The sequence below is a fragment of the Crocodylus porosus genome, unplaced genomic scaffold, assembly GCF_001723895.1.
Source record: "Crocodylus porosus isolate Cpor-Errol unplaced genomic scaffold, CroPor_comp1, whole genome shotgun sequence".
Lineage (NCBI taxonomy): Eukaryota > Metazoa > Chordata > Crocodylia > Crocodylidae > Crocodylus > Crocodylus porosus.
Genome location: NW_017728921.1, coordinates 5,162,819 through 5,185,011, shown reverse-complemented (window position 1 = coordinate 5,185,011; position 22,193 = coordinate 5,162,819). Strand labels below are relative to the sequence as shown.

The 22,193-nt window shown below is 58.6% G+C and overlaps 1 protein-coding gene across 2 annotated transcripts in view; it reads right to left on the bottom strand.

Annotated features, from left to right (window-relative positions):
• Nucleotides 1–9,775: 9,775 nt before the first annotated feature.
• The window catches only part of FAM222A (family with sequence similarity 222 member A), an 89,129-nt gene continuing 76,711 nt past the window's right edge, over nt 9,776–22,193 (bottom strand). For both annotated transcript variants that reach the window (XM_019538854.1, XM_019538855.1), the window contains exon 3: nt 9,776–13,010. In XM_019538854.1, coding sequence (XP_019394399.1) covers nt 11,767–13,010 — 1,244 coding nt within the window. In that variant the 3' untranslated portion in view covers nt 9,776–11,766. The remainder of the gene's footprint in view (nt 13,011–22,193) is intronic.

The window sequence follows — 22,193 nt, the reverse complement described above, 5'->3', positions numbered from 1 at the left end:
CTCCTTTCTCCATGGGAGCGAAGTCAACTCCCGGGGGAGCCGCTGCCTCCTGCCAGGGCAGGGGAAGGAGCCAGTTCCAGTGTTTGCAGCCCTGGCCCAACCGGGGCTTTGTGGGGAGCCCACGGGACTGGGCTGCATGTGCCCGTGTTACTGCTCCTGTTCACGCTCCTCCTGCCTGGGGGCCGTATCTCCCGCGGCCCCGATCCCAGGGCAGACCCACACGGCGCAGGACCCCGTAGCCGTGCGAGCCGTGCGTTGGCTTAGGAGCTCGCCCGCTGCAGCAGGGAGAGGCAGAGAAACAGGGCGCTGGGTCCCTCGCCTGCCAGCGTTGCGTTTCCCAGTCCAGGGGGCTTTGTGAGAGGCTCACGACGCCGAGCTTGGCACGCCGCCGTGACCCAAAAGAGCAGCTCCAGGTCACCCAGGCAGAGCCCGCAGCCCCTGCCACCCTCCGAGGGAGGGAAGCATCCTGGAAAGGGCCCAGAGGGGTGGCTGCCAGGCCAGGCCGGGGCAGTTGTGTCCTTCAGGGGCACTGTCAGAGGCAGGCTGGAGCTAGGCACTGGTGCCCTGGCATTTAAAGCATCGCCAAGTGCCAGGGGAGAGCAGGCAGGCGACGGCAGCGGGGGGAGCAGCCATCCTTCTCCACGCCTGGAGCCGGGTACCCGGAAAGGTAAGCTGCTTTGCTGGACTCGAGCGTGGGCGATAATCCCCAGCCTTAGCTGGAGCTGACCGCTCACAGCATGCCCCCAGCCCTGCCGCCGTGAAGTAGGACAGCAGCCATGCCCGAGCTCAGAAGAGCCGGCAACGCCCGCCTGGCGCTGGGGCTCCCGCCTGCATCCCCTCTAATGCCACGAACGAGGTTTTCTGTCACGCGAGGAAGCCAGAAAGTGCTGCTGAGCCCGGGGCTGTGGGCAGCTCACTCCGATTTGTGCGGCGGGCGTGCGGGGGGAGAGGCCACGGGCCACGCCGCTCTGCACCGCGGGCTCGTGCCACCTGCCTCCTGCCCAGTGGCCCCTAGATGTGCTGGCCCCCAGCAGGCCAGCTGGCACAGTGGGGTGGTTTCTTCCTGGCCCTGTTACGCCCCCGCTCGTGCCCCTCGGCTGTGAGCCCACGGGCTGTTTGCACCTGCTTCTTGCTGACTCTGTTGCCTTGCCCAAGGCAGCTGGGTCTGGCCCGTCGGAGACAGGAGCCCCGGCTCGGTGGACCTGGATCGGTGGTCACAAGAGCTTGAGCCATGCTGGGTGGAGCTGAGGGGCTCAGGATGGACGGAGGTCGGCGCCCGTTCGCACAGAGCCCGCGTGCGGCTCCGCCGGGTGCCTGCAGTCGCCCGGCGCCGGGCTCCAGAGCTCTCCGGTCACCGAATGTGCTGGGCCTGGCGCCAGGTCGCGGCGCGGCGCTCCCCGTCCCGCACGGGCGGGTCAGTGCCATCCCCCCATTTTGCAGAGTACAAGACAACCACAGCCCAGCAGCCAGCAAGGCGCAGAGTCGGGGCGAGGACCTGGGACCGTCCTGAGCGCAGGCCACAGAAATGTCCGGGCCGTGCGATGGGGGGTCCCTGGCGACGTGTGGCACCCCCTGCCCGCCCTCTGCCTGCCTGAAGCCATCGAGTGCCACGCGGCAGGTGGTGATGCAGGCTGCGGGGATGGGCTGGTTATTAATTTAACGTCCTTGATTAATACTGCGCCTTCACAAGGACCACAGCACCCTGCTAATTATCCGGCAGCCTTTTGATCCGGCGGCTCCTCTCAAATAATTTACGGGCTCTTCTCTCTCTTCCGCCCTCCCTCCTCCCTCTCACTGATCTCCCGCCTTTCCTCTCTCTCCGTCCCCAGTACCTCTCACGGCAAACTCGGCGTTAACGAGATAACCCCTGAAAAGACGCTTCTCCGGGTGGCACCGTCCGTGCCGGACTGGGTCCTGCCAGCCTCTGAGCTGGGAACGGGGGAGTCTCTCCTGCCCGCCCCGCCGCACGGACGAGCCCTGGGAGGCCTGGGCGACTGCTCCCCGGGTAGATAGACGGCAGGTTGGAATAAGACCCGCGGCTCGGTTCAGGCCCCGCAGGCTCGCAGCTCGGCGCGTGGAGGCACCGTCTGTTAACAGCGGGGGGAAGAGCCGGGGTGCTCGAGGGTCTCAATCCAGACCCGGGGTGTCCGGCGGCCACGAGCGCTCTGTAACCCCGCCGGCCTCGTTCCTCGAGAGCTTTGAAAGATGCAAACTCCTGGGGAACCGCTGCCAGGCAATGCATGCTCCCTGCGCACGGGCATGCCCGGGTGGTGCACGGCTGCCACCCTGCGCCCCCAGTAGCCCCGGGCGTTCATCCACCGTGCCGGGAAGTGACACCCTGGCCTGCGGCTGCCTGCCCTGGCCACCTCAACAGCAGCTAACGCGAAGCACCAGGATCTGGAGCTGTGGGCTGCTCGGGGAGCGGGCACGGGCACGAAAGCCCAGCGTGCCTCCGCGTGTGTTTGGGGCAGGCTCCGCTCGGGGAGGGCGAGTTGCGGGGGAAGCCGCAGCCGGTTGCCTGCAGCTGCCCATCGCCTGCCAGGGCAGGGGCTGACGGCATCGCTGCACCGTGCCCCCTGCTCCCCAGCGCGACCTTCCCTGGCCTCAGCCAGCCCGAGAAGCCCCCACGGGCCTCCCGGGTCGCGGGCTGCTGTCTGGGAGCTCTTGACCCCGAGGCATCCTCCTGGGAAGCGGCCTGGCACGGCAGGCCTGGCGGCCTCCTCCCAGCCGCGTGCGCCGGTGGGTGGGGGCTAGCCCAAGCGCTTTCCCTTTTTCTGAGAGCCATTTTGGCCTCCGTGGCGCGGGAGGGGCAGGGACGGGGACCGCGCCTCTGGATTTACCCCTGCAGTTTTGTTTGCATTCAAGGAAGAAAAAGAAACAGGTTCCTGAGAGCCTCTTGCAGGCTGGGGCTGTGGGGGCAGACAACAGCACAAGGAGCAATGGGCTCACGCTGCAGCAAGAGAAGTTGAGGTTGGATGTTAGGAAACATTTTCTCGCCAGGAGGGTGGTGAAGCACTGGGACGGGCTACCCGGAGCGGTGGTGGGCTCTCCATCCTTGGAGGTGTTTAAGGCCTGGCTAAACAAAGCCCTGGCTGGGATGATGTACTTGGGGCTGGTCCTGCTTGGAGCAGGGGCTGACTGGATGTGACGCACACGTTTGCTCCCCTCGTGGCAGTACCGCCCGCCTGCCCTTCTCCCCGCCTTGCTAGGCACCGGCCATTGCATCACGACACTTCGAACCAGACATGGAGAGTCACCCAGAACGCCAACCCCACCTCCGTCCAGCGACTGCTCTTCCTGCATTCGTGCAGACTTCCAGCCTCCTCCTCCCCTCCGCCCCGGCGGGGTCGCGGCTTCCTCTGCTGATCCTCTCCTAGCCCCATCCCGGAGCAGACGAGCCCAGGGAGTGGGCTGTTCCTCCCCGGGAACGTAGCAGGTGTCGGAGAGGAGCGGTGGAGCTGATAAACGGGGGCTGGAGAAGCATCCGAGCAAGGAGAGCGGTCTCTGGTGCCCTCCAGCTCCCCACCCACGTCCCACCCCCGGACGTCGCCCTGGCATCAAGCGTCATCACCAATTCAGCAGCCGGGACCTTCTTGCAGTGTTTGGGAGACAGGAACGAACTCCTGGCTTTTTGTGAACGTGGGAGGGAGGTTTTTGAGCCCCCCTCCTCTGCCGCGCATGATGGACAACCCCCCCGCGGCGGCCAGCGCCCACAGCTGCCTTTGCTTTATCCGGGCATCTCGCGTGCCGCGAGGCCTTTCCTTCACCCACGTTGCTATAAGTTAGGGTGCCTCTGGTCTCTTAAGCCACTCGGTTCTTTCTCTGAGGGATGAAATAAAGCCCCGGCTGGATTTATGGGGTCAGCGGACAGCTTTATCATACATGGATCGCCAATTTGCCTCTTTCAATTGTATTCATTACTCCCAGGTCCACCTCTCCCTGGCATGTCCTTCAGAAACGAGACCCAAGAAAAGGAGAGAGGCAGCCAGGGTCAGACACTGTTCTTATGAGATTAACAGTAAATCAGGTGTCACCCGGCTATAATATTTCAGAGGACTCCTAGAAAATTGTTTTCTGCCCATGCTGGGTAGATGAGGTGAAGGGCAGCTCTGGCCTGAAGCTCGCTGGCCAGCTGATACGGCCACATCGCTCATTCGGGTTTGATAAGAGTATTTTTAACCTTCTGGGACATTTAAACCATCTCTGTTACGGCTCGGTGACAACAAGGTTTGCAGGCGGTACTCACCCCGTGATGCCTCGCATGGAAACCAGGCCGTGGACGGTCCAGGCCCGTGCTGGGGCCGAGGACCAGAGATGGGGGCTCTTGGGGGGCAGGAGCAAGAGCCGTGGCCAGGGCTGGCTGGCTTCTGGGGGAGACCTGCTTCCAGGACACCCAGCTGCCTGGCTGTGCTTAATTATAGCTCTGTAGCTCGTTAGGGGAGCTGGCTCACAGGGAGCTTGCTCCACCCCAGCGCAGCTAACGAGCTCATCAAGGTGCCCAGAGCAGCACCCAGGGGTCCTCACAGCAGCTGCGGAGACTGGCTGCTGCTGGTTTTAAATGGGCGCTCCAGCAGGAAGCAGGGGAGTCGTGATCCTCGCACTGCCTCATCGTGTGGCCTTGGTCACTTCCTCCCCTCGGTGCCTCAGTTTTGCCACCTGGAAGATGATGTTACGTGCCCAGGCTCCCCCGAGAGAGGCCACCCCAGGGCAGCACTGGTGGCTGGGCAGCCGCGGCCTTCCAGCCCACGCGTTTCTCAGTGTCCGCAGTGGCCTGGACACTCCTGCCCGCGGCGAGACGTCCGGTGCCAACCAAGAGCCTGACGGGAGCCGGTGCCCTGCTGTCAGGCAGCGCCGCGCGGCACTGTCACGTTTCTCTGAGTGTGGCATCTTTTTAGTCACGAAGATCTAAGCAAATATTTCCCCCCCAGACAACTTAATATGAGCGTGCCAGGCAGACGATTTCGTTCCCTTCTCTGCCCCCTCCCTCTCCCGAACTAGCATTCACCTCTGCGAAATTTTCCTTTTGTCCCAGTTTCTCTTTGTTCCCTTGATCGGCTGTCATGCCACTTACACCGCCCGTGACGGAGAGTCTCCTTCCTGGCACGCCATAAATATTGGGAGAAGCAGGTTGTTTGCAAGGGACCCCGTAAGACAAATGCGCCGGCGCGGCCGGGAGCAATGGGGGCTACAGCAGACCCCGGTGAAAGGAGCGGGTCTTCCATCGCGCCGGGGTCTTCCTGTGCTGTTGGAGAGGCAAACTCATCCCTGCGGCCGGCGAAGCTGGAAGTCGTACAGCGCCTAGCACAAAAGAGCCCTGCTGCGTTCAGGCACTTGCTGTCACGAAAATAATGAATCGATAATAATTAAACGGGCCGGGCTTGTTCCCCCCGTCCAAGCTCGGAGAGGGATGAATGAATCGATTGTGGAAAGGGTTAGCTTTATACACACGATGCTGGTCTCGCCGGGTGTGTCCTTTCAAGGGCTTTAACCCAAGAAATTCTGCGTTCGGTCTCTGGAGACGCTCCCTGGCGATGTGGGGTGTCGGTGCAGCTGGAGGAAGCAGGCGAGAGACACGGGCAACACACCCTGGCCCTGCCTCTCACCTCGGGGAGCCGAGGAGCAGAGAGGCAGACCGGGGGTGCAAAATGCATCGCCTTGACGTGCTCCGTGTCAAGCAACACGAGAAGAAAGAGATGTCGGTCCGGAGAGCGACGAGCCAACAGGGTTCATGCTGCTCCGGGCCTGGCGACAGCCGCAGGCCGCTCGCTCGCTTTGGAGACACGGGGAGATGGCAGGCAAGGCGCAACGCAGGCATGGCCCGGAGGAGTCGGCCCCCGGACGAAAGCCAGGACAATTCAAACCAAACCGCCCAGCCTCTGCAATGAATGCAGCCTCCTTCAGCGCCACCCAGGGGCAGGCCTGGAAGGACAGGCGTGCGGGGCTTCAAGCCTGGGCTCTTTTAAACGCGCGCAACGTAGCAAAGTCTCGAGAAGGAGATGCCTTGTCCCAGCACTGAATGCATCCGCCAGCTGGAAGGAGGGTCCGACCTGGCTGGAGAGGCCGTGGGACCCCTTGTCCGTGGACTCCGAGGGGCTCTCACCCCGAGGAAGGGGATGTTGTCTTTGCTCCTCCTATGCCAAGGAGCTGCCAGCTCTCTCCCCTTGCCACCTGCTAGGGTCTCACTTTGGCCCCATTTGCATGGCCGCTGGTCAGGCAGACCCTGGATGGGTCTGCAAGCCAACTGGGGGCAGCTCCCAGGTGCCAAGCCAAGGGGCCGGGCCTGAGGCCAAGGCCGAGGGCTCAGCAGAAGCTACCTGAGCCTTAGGTGGGTGAAGGGAGCTTTGCAAGCCTGCGCGTCGCGGCAGAGGGCACCACGGCAGTCGAAACCCAGCAGTGAAAAATGGGAGGGAGAAGCCCTTCTGCCCCCCTCCCAGCCACCGGCGGGGCGAGCAGGAGCTGGCCGCCCGCCATGGCCAGCCGCTCCCGCGAATGGCGCGTGGCAAGGGCACGCGGCTGCAGGGAGCAGCTCACGTGGACTCGGAGGAGCGGAGTGGCCAGGCCGGCTCCGCCGAGCTGTCAGTTGCCTTCGGAAAGAATAAATCCCCAAACAAGCCTTTTCCTGGGGTGCGACTGAACAAGAGGCCTCCCAAGGGCCCTCCTCGACCACGGCCAAGCCCAGAGCAGGAGCTGAACGTCGCCTCGGGCCTTGTTCCCAGCTGCGGTGTGGCTGGGGCCCGTGCGGGGTCGCTGTGCACCCGGCGGGGCTCCCCGTTGTCGGAGACCCCCGCCTGCAGCGACAAGGAGCCGTAGGGAGGGCCGAGGTGGGACTGAAATCCCTGCCCGGCCCCCGGCTGGCTATGCTTGGGTGCTTTCCTGGACCCCTTCTCCGCGTCTCCGAGGACTACCTTTCCGAAACAGCTTTCCACCAGCAGAGGGAATCCGCCGCCACGTCCTGCGGCTCGTCCCCCTGGCGCTCCTGCCTCCCGCACCGAGGTGCACGTTCAGCACCTGGGCTGCGCGCGGCAGGGAGAAGCAAACCGAGGCGCAGGCTGCAGAACGGGACAAACGCGCCCTGCTCCGAGCGAAGCCGGGCCCTGAGCTCAGAGCACCTCTGGCTCCCGATGCTAACGAGATGCACGCACCCTTCTCCCCACTTCGTGAGCCAACCCTGCGCAGCCTGCGGGCCTCGGCCCTTCTCTCGGCGAGGCCAGACCTCGTTCGTGTAACAAAAAACCAGCGGCCACGCAAAGCGAAACGGGGAACCGGCCCATATTTTTCCAGGATCGCCTGGATTGCGCCAAACGGCAAACAAATCCTTCCTCGGCCTCGCCGCCGAAACGCTGCCCTTGAACGGAAGCCGGGCGCGATGCATAAACATCCAGGCGTTCAGCACCATCAGCATTTTTATTAGGCTATTTCTTCCCTATCATCAGGAGGGAGGAGGAACAAAGCGGCCTTTTTCTTTCCGCGGGGCCGCGCGCCACGGGGTGAGAAAGCAAAAACACATTCCTTCCCGATTTGCACTCGAATTTTATCCTCAGATGAACACACACGGGCTCCGAAGGCCGCCTCGCTGTTTGTTTAAGCATTAAAGCCTTTTTCTGCTAGGCCGGAGGCTCAGATAATGGAACACCATATGTCGCAGCGTCGCCGCAGCTGAGGGAGACAAGAGGCTGAGTGATAGGAACTCGGAGTTGAAATCTATTTGGGATTTAATACTATTATCCTAATGCAAGCCGCTCATTGTTTGGGCCAGAAATCTGCTGCCATGGCTTGAGTTGATAGGGTCACCGTGGGTGGAATATATTCTGGATTAGCAGCATTGGGAGCAGAGCGGGGAGGCAGCCGAGCGAGAGGATTCATCAATAGACAGAGGGGAGCCTGCCTTCTCCTCGTAGACAACAAAATGCCTCCTCCCATCCCCGGAGCATTTACCAACAGCCCCGGGCGCTGGGCCTCAAGCTCGTGGGAAGCCCCCGGGACTTGGCTGGTGGCATCGGTCTCTGAGCAAGGTGCGAGGCAGGTGCACCCTGACCCCAGGTCTCCCCCAGGGGCAGGGGTGAGGGGCCTGGCCAGGCTCCGGCACAAAGCAGGCCCCTGGCACGTCGACCGGAGAGGAGGGAACTGGCCGCGCCGCAGGCAGATCCATCGCGAGCGAGGACATCTCAGCGCCTCCGTGCTTGGATGCTGTCCAGGGACCCACATGTAATCCCCAGGGAGATTTCTATTTCAGACTGGCACCGGCAGCCATCATCCCACACGCCGCCCTTCCCTCAGCTCACCCTGCGCCAGGCCTGTGCAGGGGCTGCAATCTTGCCTCGGGGGGGCGGGTGTCGTCCAACAGCCCTGATCCCGCTGGAAGGGCCCGCGCAGCACGGGCACAGGGTGGGCAGCTCCCATCAGATGGTGGGGCAGAAACCACCCCCATGGGACGATGCTTTTTGAGACCCTTTGATAGAGCCGAGGGACCGAGCGAGGCGATAGTAGAGGGGAACAAATGCCCGAGTGGCATATTGGCTGGGCATTTGTAGGCTTTCCTTAGACGCAAGATGGAGGTGGCTCGCCACGGCCACCCACCCCTCCTCGAGGACCTCGTGGGCATTAAGGTAGCAAGGTAGAGGGACATCCTCCCTTTCCCGGTGCCAGTCACACAGCGGCTAGGGTTTGCAAACAAGCCTGGAACCAGCTCCAGCCATCCCTGCTCTTCCATCCAAGCCTGGGCCACCCCATCCGTCTGGAGGGTGCCCGCGCTGACAGCCAGCCGTACCTTACCGCTGTCGCTCTGCTGGCACGTCCTCGCCTCGTGTCTTTGTTCCTCTCTTCTCCTTTTTCTTCTGAAAGCCGCAGTTCCTGGCTCCGCCATCCCGGCTGACAGCTTTTATTTCTAAGTTACAGGGGAATTCCTAGGGCAAGTATAAATGATTGATCGTTATCCAGGTGGCACCGCATCTAATTTGGACTCCTGCGGGGGGACGGCGCTTATGAGCAAGATACATCTTGGCCTGCACATTCCAATAAAGAAAATGAGAGCGAGAGTGCACGCGAGAGGGAGAGCGCACGCTCTGCTCTGCTCAGCGCCGGGAGAGGAGGTGAGGGCTGGCGCCTTCCGCAGTCCAGGGACACAGAGGAAGAGACCGGCGGTGCTGACCCAAGAGGACAATTTGGCCCCAAGCACCTGGTGACAGAGGAGTCTCTCCTTCTCCCTGGGTTTTTAGATCATGCAGATGCCGTCGGTAACACCAGCATGGTGCCACCAGGGCATGGAACGAAGGACGCGCTAATCCGATCGCCTGGGAACCCTGCACGCTGGCACCGGCGGGGGGGCGAACTGCCCAGTGGCACAGATGGATGGGTACAAGGACCCCAAGTGCCAGCAACAGCAGCGAACACCCCCTCCCTCTGCCTCCCCTTGGGACAGCAGGGCTCCCCTGGCTGACCGGGCCTGGTTGGAAGCCACCAGCGATCTCCGGGGTTTAGGACACAGCCATGCCAAGACCCTAGGACAGGCAGTACTTGCTCAGTGGTGTGCACTGTTGCACCTGTGAGACGTCCCCACCTGCTCTTGCATTTCTAGGTAGCGCTGTAACCAAGACTGCCGACTTCCCACGCACCAGACTGCCCCACCCCACGGATCAGGGGACCCCCCGAACTCTGAATGCAATTAAATTTGGTACCACAGAGATGACTCTGGCACCCCCGGCCCTTCCCTGCCCCTGCGGATGGGATGGGATGATCCAGAAGAGGCCACAGCAACCCAACAAAAGCCACACACACATCCAATGATAGCCTGGTTTTACTTTGGGAAAAACAACATCCGGACACACAGCTTGCGGGTTTTCTCTCTTTTTTTTTTTGTTGTTTTCTCTCATTTTTAAAACAATCTAGTGCAGACAGCACTTTTCACAGTAGAATATAATGGTCAATTTTAGTATAAAAAAAACATTCTCAGAGATTTGTAAATGCACTTAGTGCTTGAACAGGCCTTTTAAGGATACAGTACCTCTTTTCTGAGCACAATCATGTTGGGTTTTCTTGGGGGTAGCTTTTTTTTTTTCCTTTGAAACATCGAAAAAACTTGGTGTTTCCTGGTAATGCAGAACTGCCAGTTTTTTTTTCCTTTTATAAATGAATAAATCCTATTAAACACATAATTACATGTACCGCGTAACAGACCATAATGAACGTTTTGGAACTGCTTTTTTTAAAAAAAAACAACATAAAGTATGCAAATTACAACCCGGTACAATGGCTAGATGCATCGTTAAATGGGAGTCTACAACGCTTCACCTGCAAGTTGTTTCTAAAACAGAACAAAGGTATCGTTGACAGTAAAGAAAAGAAAAAGAAAGAAAGAAAGATCTTGGAAATCTCAGCATTGAGAAACGTTTCTGTTACTGGGTCTGGCTGGGAGGGGGCAGGAGAGGCAGTGGACACAGGGGACACCCCCTCTGAGTGCCCCACGCCCCGCAATGGCTCTGCATTCATCTCGGGGTGATCAAACCGAAATTGCTTCTCGTGTGCTCAGCTGGGTTTACGTTTGTGCACAGCCGGATTCGAGAGAAAGGGACGAGCAGCCGGGGACACGTGGGCTTGCCGGTGAGGAAGGGAGGGGGCCCCAGCTTCTTTCCTTCAGTGGGGTGGGGACAGGGGCCTGGGCATTTTACAAAAGGGAGGCAGGGTCCAAGTGTGGGATCTGTTGTGGGTGATTTGCCTGCCCTCTACTCCTCTCGCTTTTGTCCTCTCAGGCTGTCTCTCTACCCGGGGCGGTTCTGGGCTGGGCTGGGCGTATGGGCATATTTGGAAAACCTGCAAGAAGAATGAGGAGGGTAAAATATCCTTAAATGTAGAGCCTGCTCCCCGGCTCCGTAGCGTGGCGCCGCTCTCCGGCTGCGGTGCCGACAACCGGGCGAGGGAATGGGTCCGGTTAGAAAAGCATCAAAAACTCCGGGGCTCGTTAAAGTAACGGACTAGGCCCAAGCGGCGCGGGCTGGGGCAGGGCGGGGTGGGGGAAGGGGAGGAGGAGACTCTTCCTGTAGCAGCCAACACAGAAAATGTACAGTATCTTCAACTCAAAAATAATCTGTTCAAGTTTTCAAGTGTTTTTTTTCCTCTTTACTTAAATAGCCTCCAGACTGTCCCCAGATCGGTAGCTTTACTCAAAGCAGTGCAAGTTACGGACTTCGACTAGGAATTAGGCAAAATTAGCTCTTTCTGGTTGTGACCAAGCTGCATGGAGTTACCGGGGGCAGGGGAGGGGCTGGGACCATCTCTCTCTCTCTCTCTATTTAAAACTCTCATCGGACCTCAGTGTGGGACCGGATTTGAGGCTCTCTCCTGCCGTGCCACTCCGGCTGGCGTGCGCACACACACACATGCACACATACGCACACCCTCACACACACACACACACACACACACACACACACACACACACAGAGTGAAGCCTTCTCTCCCTGGATAGCAGCAACGTGTAGCAATTCCCTGTTCACATTCGTGGAAAGAAAACGATTTCTGAGCTATGTAAGCAAGCGGTCCGTCCTCCTCGGCCTTGCGGCGGGTCTCGGGCATGTCCAGTTCGACGGCCCCAGTGCATTCCAGCGTCTCTGGTGGGGGGGGACCCACCTGGGCCTTCCCTCGCGTCAAGCCAAGCCCACCCCCTCCTCCCTCGCCTTCGCTCCATCACATCCCCTGGCGGTGCTGGAGAGGAGAGTGGCTGTCAGTCCCGTTCTCGCCAGCGCCCTGTGTTTGGAAAGCAGTGGCAGTCTCTTATCTGTAAACGGGCAGGCGGATGTGGGCGTGCTGATGGTCCAAGAGTCTGGGGACAGACACCGTCTCATAGCCCTTGCCCAGCATCTGCTCCTTGATGCAGGGCGGGTGGATGTCGTTGATGAGATACTCCAGCGACTGGAGGCTGCTGCTGAGGATGGAGGTATTGCAGAGGGTCTTGCTGGGCAGCCCATCTGAGGGGTGCACGGCGAGCTCGCGGTGCCCGTTGGCGAGCTCGGGGGGGTTGTAACAGTCGCTGTTGGGGGTGACCAGGATGCTGTTCCAGGGGGGCGCAAAGTACTGCCCCACCGAGAAGTTGCCGTGCATCCCCACGCAGTTCAACGGGGACGAGCTCACCTTCTCCGCTGCCCCTGTCAGGCTGTAGGGCCGTGACACCCCCGCACACGTCTCCGGAGACTTGCTGACGGCGCCCCCCCCGCCGCTGCCCCCACTGTACATGCGGAGCTGCTGCTGCTTCTGCTGCCACAGCAGGTAATCCATGCCATCTGGGTAGACGGCTGCCTTGGGGCCCATGGCTAGGGCTGGGTTCGACCCGATGGCCAGGTCGGCCCCCTTGCGGCAATCTGGCAGGAGGGCGCCGGCATAGGCCACGGCAGCACCAGCTGTTGCCATAGTGGCGAAGCTGGCGGTGGCCCCGTGCTTGGCCGGGCTGGGGTTGGTCACCACCACGCCTTGGCAGGCCTGCTGGGAGCCCTGGGCCTGGCACTGCTGATTGATCTGGTAGATGATGCTCTGGATCGAGGGCAGGTTGGACTGCGGCAGCGTCAGGCTCCGGCCCGCGAGCGGGATCACGGACGTCGCCACGGTCACGTTCGGGGGTACCGGAGCCTCGATCTGCTTCTGGGCCCCGTGGTAATTCAACTGCCCGGTGCAGGCGGGGCCTGCAGCTAAAGTGCTTGACACTGGGTAGGGGGCGACACCCACCTGCGCGGGGGACATCTTAGTCCGCTTGCCCTCCGCGTTCTTCACCACGCTTTTGCTGGAGGCCTTCACGATGGCCAGGAGGCCCTGGTAGCCACCGGCGTGCACGGGGTACGGGCTGTAGCGCTGCCCCGTGGTGTCGTACCCATTGACTGTCCGGTTAAGGTGCTTGTGCTGCGGAACCCTGATGTTGGTGGGAAAGATCTTGATGGTTAAGGGGTTGTTAGCCACCTTCTGTGCATAGGCGTCCAGTTCAGCCGGGCTGGGGTAGCGTGGGGAATGCATGGAGACTGCCGTTTCACCTAGGAGACACAAGCAAGAGCACAGTGTTATGCTCCCACGTCGTACACACCCTGCAAACAAGCGGATGCTGCGACACAGGGGGTCTCCAGCACAAGTGGCGGGGGGCAGCTTGGGTTGTACCCCAGGGTGGGAGAAGAGAACTAGAAACCAGGACTCCTGGGTCCTTCTGCCAGCCTGGGTCAGGGGCGACTCGTGGCTGGAAGGTCAGACTCATCTGCAGCCTCCATGTGGCAGTGTGGCCTGCACCCAGGGTAAGCTGGGCTGCCAGAGCCTCCCTGGGTTGGAGGTAGCACCGAGCAGGCCCTTGCTGTCATCCCCTCACCCCATCCCCTGTGCCAACTCTGGGGACCAGCAGCCTGCCTGGTGTGTTGCTGCTCTGGCACGTGGGGGTCCCAAGTTGAATAGGGCAGGTGCAGGGCTCCCAGCTCCCAGCCCCATCCCTGCAGAGCCACTGCTTGCCTGTGCACCACTTATTCACTTCTAGGATGAAATGTGTCAAGTGAAATACGGAGTTGCTTGCACTGCACTGAGCTGGAGCCGTCACCCTCTGTGCCCTGGAGTTGGCTGGCTCTGCTGCCAGAGCGGGAACCCCTTCCTTACAGACAGTCAGGGAGGGGTGAAGGATACTCTGCAAAGCATCCAGCTGGCCCGGCTGCTCGATGCAGCACCAGCATATGAGCCTCTGCACACACGTGTGATACCATACATACAAGCTGCCTGGACAATATACGCCCCCAACAACCTGCTGCAGACAGCCACATATGTGCTCTATGCTTGCTTTATGAGTGAGACCCCCTCTCTGCCCCCCCCATCCCCAGCATGACACCCAGCTGCACCTCTATAAACCTTCCCTCCCAGCCCTGCTCTCCTGAAAGGTACCCTCAGCTGCTTGCACTAGTGCCCACTATGACACGGGGCACCCTGCAAGCATGAGCAGGTTGGAGGGCCTGTCTGCACGCCCTGCTACAGGGAGCTGGATGCAAAGGCAGAGGGCTGTGGTGCCTGGGAGGCCCAGGCCCAGCCTGGCAGCCCTCCCCTTCTCCTCCATGCCATGGGAGAGACCGGTCCACATGGAAAAAGGGACGTTTAAACCAGCAAACTTAGCAGAGCCATTTCTACCCCCCTGAGATCAGTGATCTCCCAGCTATGCTTATAAACCGGGGGGGAGATAGATGATTTTGGTCATTAAGCCGTTTGCGTTCCAACCCTGACACAGGCTCTCGGGCACAGCCGGTCCTGCCAGACTTGGTTTTCTAGAAGCGCCTTGGGAGCTGGCGGCTCTGGAGAGACATGGACATTCCCCACAGCCCGGAAGGCTGACCTGCCTTTCCCCAGGGTGCTCACATAGAGATGTGTGCACCAGGGTGTGCACCCAGATGTGCACAGATGTGCACCCTGGGTGCAGAAATGTGTGTTCCTATGGAGCACGTTGGTGGCTGCTGGGCACTGGGTGTTTGGGAGAGGGGCACGAAGCCATCTCTGTCCGGGCCAGAGAGGGAGGAAACAAGTGGTCCAGGCTCCTCACAGCCTGAGGCTTGGCTGCACTTTCCCATCCCTTCACCACAGCTCAGAAGGCCCTTGTCCGACCACACCAGGCCCTGGAGCCAGTGATCATGGCTCCTGTTGCCTTTAGCCTCAGCTGTGGAGGGCTGGAGTTCAGTTCCCCCAGAAGATGGGACCGGGGAGGGGTGTGGCACAGAAGTGGTGTGGGAAAGTTGGGGCAGTAAATAATTTGTGTTGAGGGAGCGTCTCTATTTTAGCCACCAGCCGGCCAGCCCTGACACTAGTGATGCCTGAGATGGGAAGGACATGCCTGGCACTGCAGCACCAGAGATGCAGCTATTCCCATCCCTGCATGTTAACTGCAGACACTTATACTCATCCCTCCCACTCCGGTCCCCGGTGACCCGGCTGTGCCCGGCTACTTAGGTGCTATTCAGTTATTCTGAAATGCGCTGCCTGTCGCCCGCTGCTCTCGCCTCTGCTCATCTTGCTGCCTGATCATTTCACAGTCAATCATCTGTTCTTCGTGGACAATTTTAGGCTGCTCATTTGAAAGTTTTTCTGGGCCAATTTGAAGGGAGAAGGGGGGAAAAAACAGAAAGAAACTTGTGCAAACCCTATGCACAGCAGCAGGCTTCAGGGAGCCGGAGCCCTCTTGCAAGTCATTTCCATCGAGTGCTCTTTGTACCTGATCTCGGCAGAAATGAGGTCACAGTACAAACCTGCCCCCTTTCTCTTCTAAAGTCACTTCTAAGTGGCCTAAAATAAACTCAGTGTGGAGAATGGAAATGTCACTTTACCCAACGGGGGAATCTTTCTCTGAGATTGGATTTAAACTACATTATACAAGCAATTTCATGGGTGCTTTGAGCCGCTACGAGTGCCTCACCAAAAATGGAAAAGCATTCCATTTACCAGCTATAAATCAGCAGTTCCTATAATGAGCACAAAAATGTCACTTTTATGCAATTTTACAGATGAACAAAACTGGTGAAATTAACTGTGGTAACCTACTAGAGTCAGCAAAAGCCACCGCCGAAAAAAAATTATATATGTATATATTTTTGTTCCTCTCAAACTCTTTCCCAAGCCAGTTTCTGCCATTCTGGTGTGAAAACTCATTTGTCGTACACATTATCCTTTCATTTGGAGTTTATCTTGAGTATCCAATGAGCCACCAACTGTGAAAATGATTAAATCTACAAAATCTATCTAATAGATGGAATAAATTAGGTGTTTAAAATCTCTATGTGCGCGTGTGTGCGCACATTCACTCTGACACACACACACACAGACTATGAGTTACGGCAGCCTCTTCCTCTCCATCATCCCTCTGGATATGGTACAGCAAAGGGCCTCGGACGGAGCGAATGGAGGCACAAGAGCTGCTGGCAGTTGGGCTGCACCTTGCCTTTGAGAGGCCCTAAGACAACAAGTCTCTCCCTTCCCTGCTTCCTCAAATTCATGAGATTTGCCTGCTGCACAGCTCAGCTCACGTGGCTGCAACTGGTGAGAGGTGGCCGGGTCACACAGGAGGTGTCGCTCCAGGCACTGCAAGCCCAAAGGGGCTGCCCCCGCGCACCTGGATTAGCCCAGCCAGGGGTCTGCAAGGGCTGCACGTCCTGCATTACCCCCACGCCAGATCACCACGAGGAACCCTGCTGGTTGCAAGTTTTGGTGCTCTGAAGCAGACACAAATGCCTGGGCAAGCCTGCCATCGCACAGCAGCACATGGCACCCAGGGCTTTCTGCAAGTTGCCGGCAGAATAGGAAGCGCACACACTGCCCATTATTGACTGCTGCCCTTGCTTCCAGCCCTGTGGCCCCCAGGGTCCAGAGGGGCTGGACCAGAGAGGGATTGGCTTCTGCTCCACTCTAGTGGGAGACAGGCCGGACACTGCTCCAGAGAGAGTCACAAACACAACCCTGCCAAGGGAACCAAGGGAGGCTGCTCCCAGGGGAATGCCAGCCAGCAGGCGCTGGCAGACACATAAAGTCTGAAGGAGAACCCAGGCTGGAATTGTGGATGGGTCCAGCTGGCACTGCCCTGGCTTCACCAAGCACCCGGCTGCTTCCTGATTGATCCTGGGCTTGGGGGGGCAGGGAGCTCAGCACTGGACAGGATTGGGCCCTGGCGTTTCAGTGACCCCAGGTACACCATCTGTGGTGAGCAGCACGCGTCCCCCTTCCCCGGGCAGCAGGCTGCACTCCTGCTCCAGGTTGCAGCTCCCCCTGTAAGTGCAGAGCCAGCGATTCTATTACAATCTTCCTGAAAAAACCCTACATGTAAAATAGGCCTGAGCCCGTTGTGAGGCAGCGGCAAAGCCATCTGCGGTAATGGAGGCATTTCCAGCACCACGGTTTCACAGAAACCTCTTTCCCCGGCATGCTGAGAAATCTTTCTTTGCAGAGCCACGGGGGGCCCTTTTCCGGCGAGCACGCCAGCCCGTAATGATGGCGCACTGGAAACAAAACCTGGTCTCTGCGCGGCACCGTAATCTCTCCCCTTCACTGCACCAATAGCGAGCAGAGAGCGCGCCCTGGCGCTCCGCCGTCCCACCGAGGCTGAGGGAGGTGCGCATGGGGCTTCAAATGCAATTGCATGCTCTCAATTCCAGTCAAAGTAATGGGATGGAAAAAGACATAGTATAAGCATTTCACGCGTTCTTTATGAAGATGGGCCCATCTTTTCACACCACTGCCAAGTAACCCCATGGTGCTGGTCCCAAAAAGGATGGGCTGCTTTTGTAACCGTGGGGCTCCCATAGCAGGTGTGGAAAGGGGATGTGGGATGCCCGTACCTCTTGCAGCACCTGGAGGACAACACAGAGGGACAGAAAACAGGCCCCCTCTGTGGCAAGCCTGCCTGTGCAATGAAGGCATGGAGGAAAGAGGAGTGTCCCCTCCCACCGCAGTGCAGGGAGCAGGGTGTTGGCAGTGACCTACGGCTCTCAGGATCGTAAGCCCAGCTCAGCCGGGCAATTGCTGCTGGGCAGCCAAGCAGGGAGCTGTTGTGGTAAGAGGAGCAGCTGCTACAGTCATACGTCAAAGCCGTTACAGCTGGATCCTCCCTACAGGTACAGGAGGCATCGAGGCCATCCAGAAAGGATGTCCTGGCTACCAGGGTGCCTCCAAATCCCTTCTCTCCTGACCGCCAGCCAGTGCCTTGCATGTCCTAGGGACGTGGAAGAGCATCCCAGATAGCTAGGCGATCAAGCTGTGTATTGAGCCTTCCAGCTTTGTGCAAGAGGTGGCACGTGATGGCCTGACAAGATGTGAATGGGTGTGAGAAGACATAGCAAGAGACCCGAGAAGGCGAAAGAACGGAGAGGAATTGTTCCAGTGAGCCACGAAGAATTACGAGTCTCGCACATACACGCACATGCACATGCTGCACCAACATCCCCGCTGCCCGCTCCAAGCCGGCATGAGAACAGTAATTACTGAATAAACTCATTGTGCACAACCCAAAGTTAATTGTGAGCCATTTGCCGCTGTATGAAATATCCCCTTTCATTTTTAGCTAATTAGAGTGCTGTTCGAAGCAAGCTGAACTTCTATGGCTAACCAGCTCCCTTGCCAGGTGGAAATGACGCACAATTAGTGTCTTGTGGGACTGAGCCACCCCCCAGGGTTACATTCATTGGGACACGGAGGCCAGTGGTGTTGGGGGAGTCCGAGCTCCCCCAGGTGTGTTGGCTCAGGTGTGGTTTTGCTGGTGGAGTTGCTTCCAGAGCTCCCTGGGATAAGAGCAAGTGTTGGATGCCAGCCTCCAGCCAGCTCCCAGCACCCGCCAGCATCACTCTTGCCCCTGGCGAACTTTCCATGTCAGCACAACTGCCCACCCCGGCAAGCCCAGGCTCTTCCTGCTGGAAAGTTTCCCACCGTAGGGACCTAACGTCATGGCAGTGGGATCCAGGTGGTCACCAAGGTGCAGCCATCTGGACTGGTGATATGGAGGGGCAGCCCTGCAGAGTCTCCGGCCTCCAGCCTTGATCTGTTCCACATTGCAATCACTCTAGTTACCACAGATGGGTGCAGGGCCAGCCCCAGGCACTACGTTACACTGACTGACAGGGCTGAATCATGGTCTCCTCTCCCCTTGGGCAGCCATGGCAATGTCCAGTGGTCATACAGGCTGTCAGCCAGGAGAGCATGCCCTGCAAGCATGGACCGCTGAGCCCTGCTGTCCTTCGCTGGGGCGCCCCTGACTTAGCAGCTACCGGGCCTTAACATAAAAGGAGTCTTCCTGCTTCTGAAGCTGACGGTACAGTGTGCAATGGTCCTACCTTGTAGGTGCTGCCCAGGGATTTCCCTCCAGGCTTGTACCAGGAGCGGAGGGGTGCGCAGGCAGTTGGAGGCCACAAGTCCTTGATTATCTCTGCCACCAGACACTCAGTCAGTCTACACGTGGCACCAAGATGACCTGCCATCTTGGAGCTGGCTCTGGGAGGAGTCTCCTGTCTGAGTTTTAGTTTCAGGTATTCTCCTTCCCTGCTGCGAACGGGTGCAAGACGGTCAGGGCAAAAGGGGGCTTTAAGGGGAGGTAGTATACACACGCACATGTTGGGGCAGCCAATATCCTTGCCTTTTATCTGTCCTTCCCATTAAACCCTTCATTCACTAATTTAAAAGGCAGAATTGAAGAGGAGTTCGCCAGCCATTTCTCCCATTAAGTTAATGTTATGGGCTTTTTACAGGTGTCTTAAATAGACGTTGTTATTAACGAGTATATTAAGCCAATTAAAATCAAGCCCTTTGAGCAGGATTTAATGTTGCTGCTGGGAGGCTTGAGGGAGAGGCACGCTCAGGAGCTGCAGCCGCCTTACAGCCGACCCTGGGCAGGGGCAGCTGTAAGGCGTCCATGGAGGCACCCTCACGTCTGTGCTTGGCACAGGTCCGAGGATCACGCCACATGCATGCAAAGGCTTTGTCCAGCCATCTACACTTCACATACGGATGCAAGGGCCTGGACCCTCTGGGCGAGAAACCATGGAGTAAAGCTAATGGAGCTGCCTCCGCAAACAAAGGGAGGGGATGACAGAGAGAAACCAGTCGATAGTGGAAGAGGCCGTCTTCTTACAAACGCCCCAAGTTTGAAATGAGCTTGGGTCTCGAGGGCAAGAGCAAGAAAGGAGACCACAGACCTGCATGTACCTACGCTATCTATTCCATGATTATCATGGTCACACAACAAGTCCCAATTAAACAACCGCTCTTTGACTTGCTTATAAAACCCTATCACATGTTCACACTTTGGGCTGACATCTCGTGCCAGTGACTTCTTCAGGCTGAATTTTTTTTTTTAAGTTGCAGGAAAAAAAGATGTTCAGAGAACAGGGTTAGGCAAAAAGATGTCTCTGTCCATGGGAGGTGAGCCAGGACAGCAAGACATCCTCCCTCTGGTGAAAACCCCCGCACACCACCTTGTGTGACACTGAAACAGGGGAGGAGAAAGGCCATGCTGCTGGCAACAAAGGGGGCTTGCGTCTGCCCGGGGCAGAGCCTGTGTGCCCCCGGCTGGGGCAGGCGGTGGGCCGCTGAACAGGCTGGCTGTCCTCACCCTAGGGAACGACAGCTTTGCTAGAGCAAATGGCAGCCTGCCCCTGCTCTGCTGGGCTGGGGAAGCCAAGGCTGCTGGAGTGAGGTGCAGGACAGCCCCATCGAGGCGCGGAGGCTGCCCAGGGAAAGTGGGGCAGAAGCCGTGCCAAGGCAGCCTGAGGCACAGGGACAGCAAGGCAAGGTGGGAATCTTTCCCCCCTCACCAGCAGGGCCCAGATAGGTCAGACACTGCGCTCTCCCAGCTGCTGACTCAGGTCCCTGCGCGCGAGGGATTATCCTGAATGAAATCCCCGTTACACAAAGCAGGAAGCTGAGGGAGCTGATCCCCGGGCCCAGCCTTGGCTGCAGCTCCTGGAACTTGCCAGGAGAGACTTCCCCTGCCTGGCTCTCAAGGGCCGGCTGGCTCTGACAGTGCCCTGGGGCACACGGCTTTGGGGCCTCTCCATGGGCTCTGGCAGGTTATAGTGAGAACTGAACACACACCTGCTCCACACCTTCTCCTACACACCCCCAACAACTGCCCTCTCCCTCTGACCCAGGCCGGCAGCTTCACTGTCTAGCATAGACACATCTGACATCCATCCTGTCTCCGGGCATTCATTCCCCCAGGCACGGACTGTGCCTGGCTGGACCCGAGGGGCTGTGCCCTGATTTCTACCAGGGACAGAAGAGACCTGGAAGGCTGGATGAGCTGGGCTTGGCTCAGAGCTCCAGTTGTGGGACACTCCTCATGGGTCCTGACATCCTTTCGGCCTCCCATGTCCCAGGCTGAGTACAGGGCCTGGCCTCAGGGCATCCATGACACGGAGGCGCTGGGCACAAGCCACCCCACAGAAGCCCTGCAGCGCTAAGGAGAAGCTGCGATGGCGAACATGATATCCAGCATGAAGGCAAGGCGTGCAGGCTGACTGCAGCTTGGAGGAGGTGCTCTGCTGGATGTGTCCCCCGTGCCCAGGGGCACTTCCTCATGAGGCCTCATTGTTGGCTCCACTTACGGGCACAGGGATTGTTTTCAAAGGACAAGCCAAGAAATCACTCTGTCGTGCTCCCATCGGGGTAGAGGGATGCCATGGAGGAAGCGTGGCGATGAAGGTCCCCATTTCTGCTAATACACCTCTCTGGATCTTGGCTCATGCTAGGGATGGGCAAATAACGCCTTCCTCCTACCAAGCATGCAGGTGGTGCCAGCAGGGGCTGGCATCCAGGCCGAACATATCTTTGCAGTGGTCTGGCTGGAATCGGGTACTCCTTCAGGTGGCCAAAACCCCTTGCCAAGCTGCACAGCGCGTTCTGCAGTTGCTTTAATCCTCCTAGCAGCCGGGCAGAATGAAAGACACACATCTGCATTCCCCTTCATGCCGGCACCGCTGTCCTTGGAGGTGGCAGCATCGTGAATACTCAATTAACATGACACTAATTAGCTGGTGACACTTGCAGAATCCCTAATGAACCCATTCCGTGGAGCAAGGGAGAAAAAAAACGTTCTGCTCCCAGAAAAAAACACCTCCCATCGTCTGAGGCAGGGAAGAGGGACAAGGGTGGCTTCCACTGCGGTGCCGGAGGGAACTGAGCAGACACAGAGCCAGGTGCCCCATAGTGCTTGCTCCTCAATGTCTAGGCCCAGTTCACGAGGTTGACATCACAAGCACAGCTATGCTCTCATGTTTGGTGGAATGGATTCTGGGGTGGACAGGATCTGCCCGTTCAAAGCAGGAGGAACAAAAAGCAGAAGACTGCCCGCAGTCTCAAACCCCAGACAGCTCTCAGAAGGAGGCCAGAGCCCAGACAGGGCTTGGAGATCTCCGTGAGCTACCTTCATGGTCTCTGAGAGGAACAGGGCAGCTGGCACGAGTTCCCTTCAGAAGTCTGCCCTAATGCAAGGTGCTTGGGGACATTTATTAATACAACCACAGCAACAGTGTGACAGTGCTCTGGCAATACCAAGACCTTACTCCAAAACAAGCATGGCCACAGGAGCAGTGACACGGTGTAGTGATGGTGGTTGACTGTTAGCCACGTTGCTGTGGCATGCATCTCCCTCTGCAGGCCAGCCTACAGTCTCTCCCGGAAAAAATGTACAGCGAGGGCACCACAATTGATGGGAGCAAAATAAGATG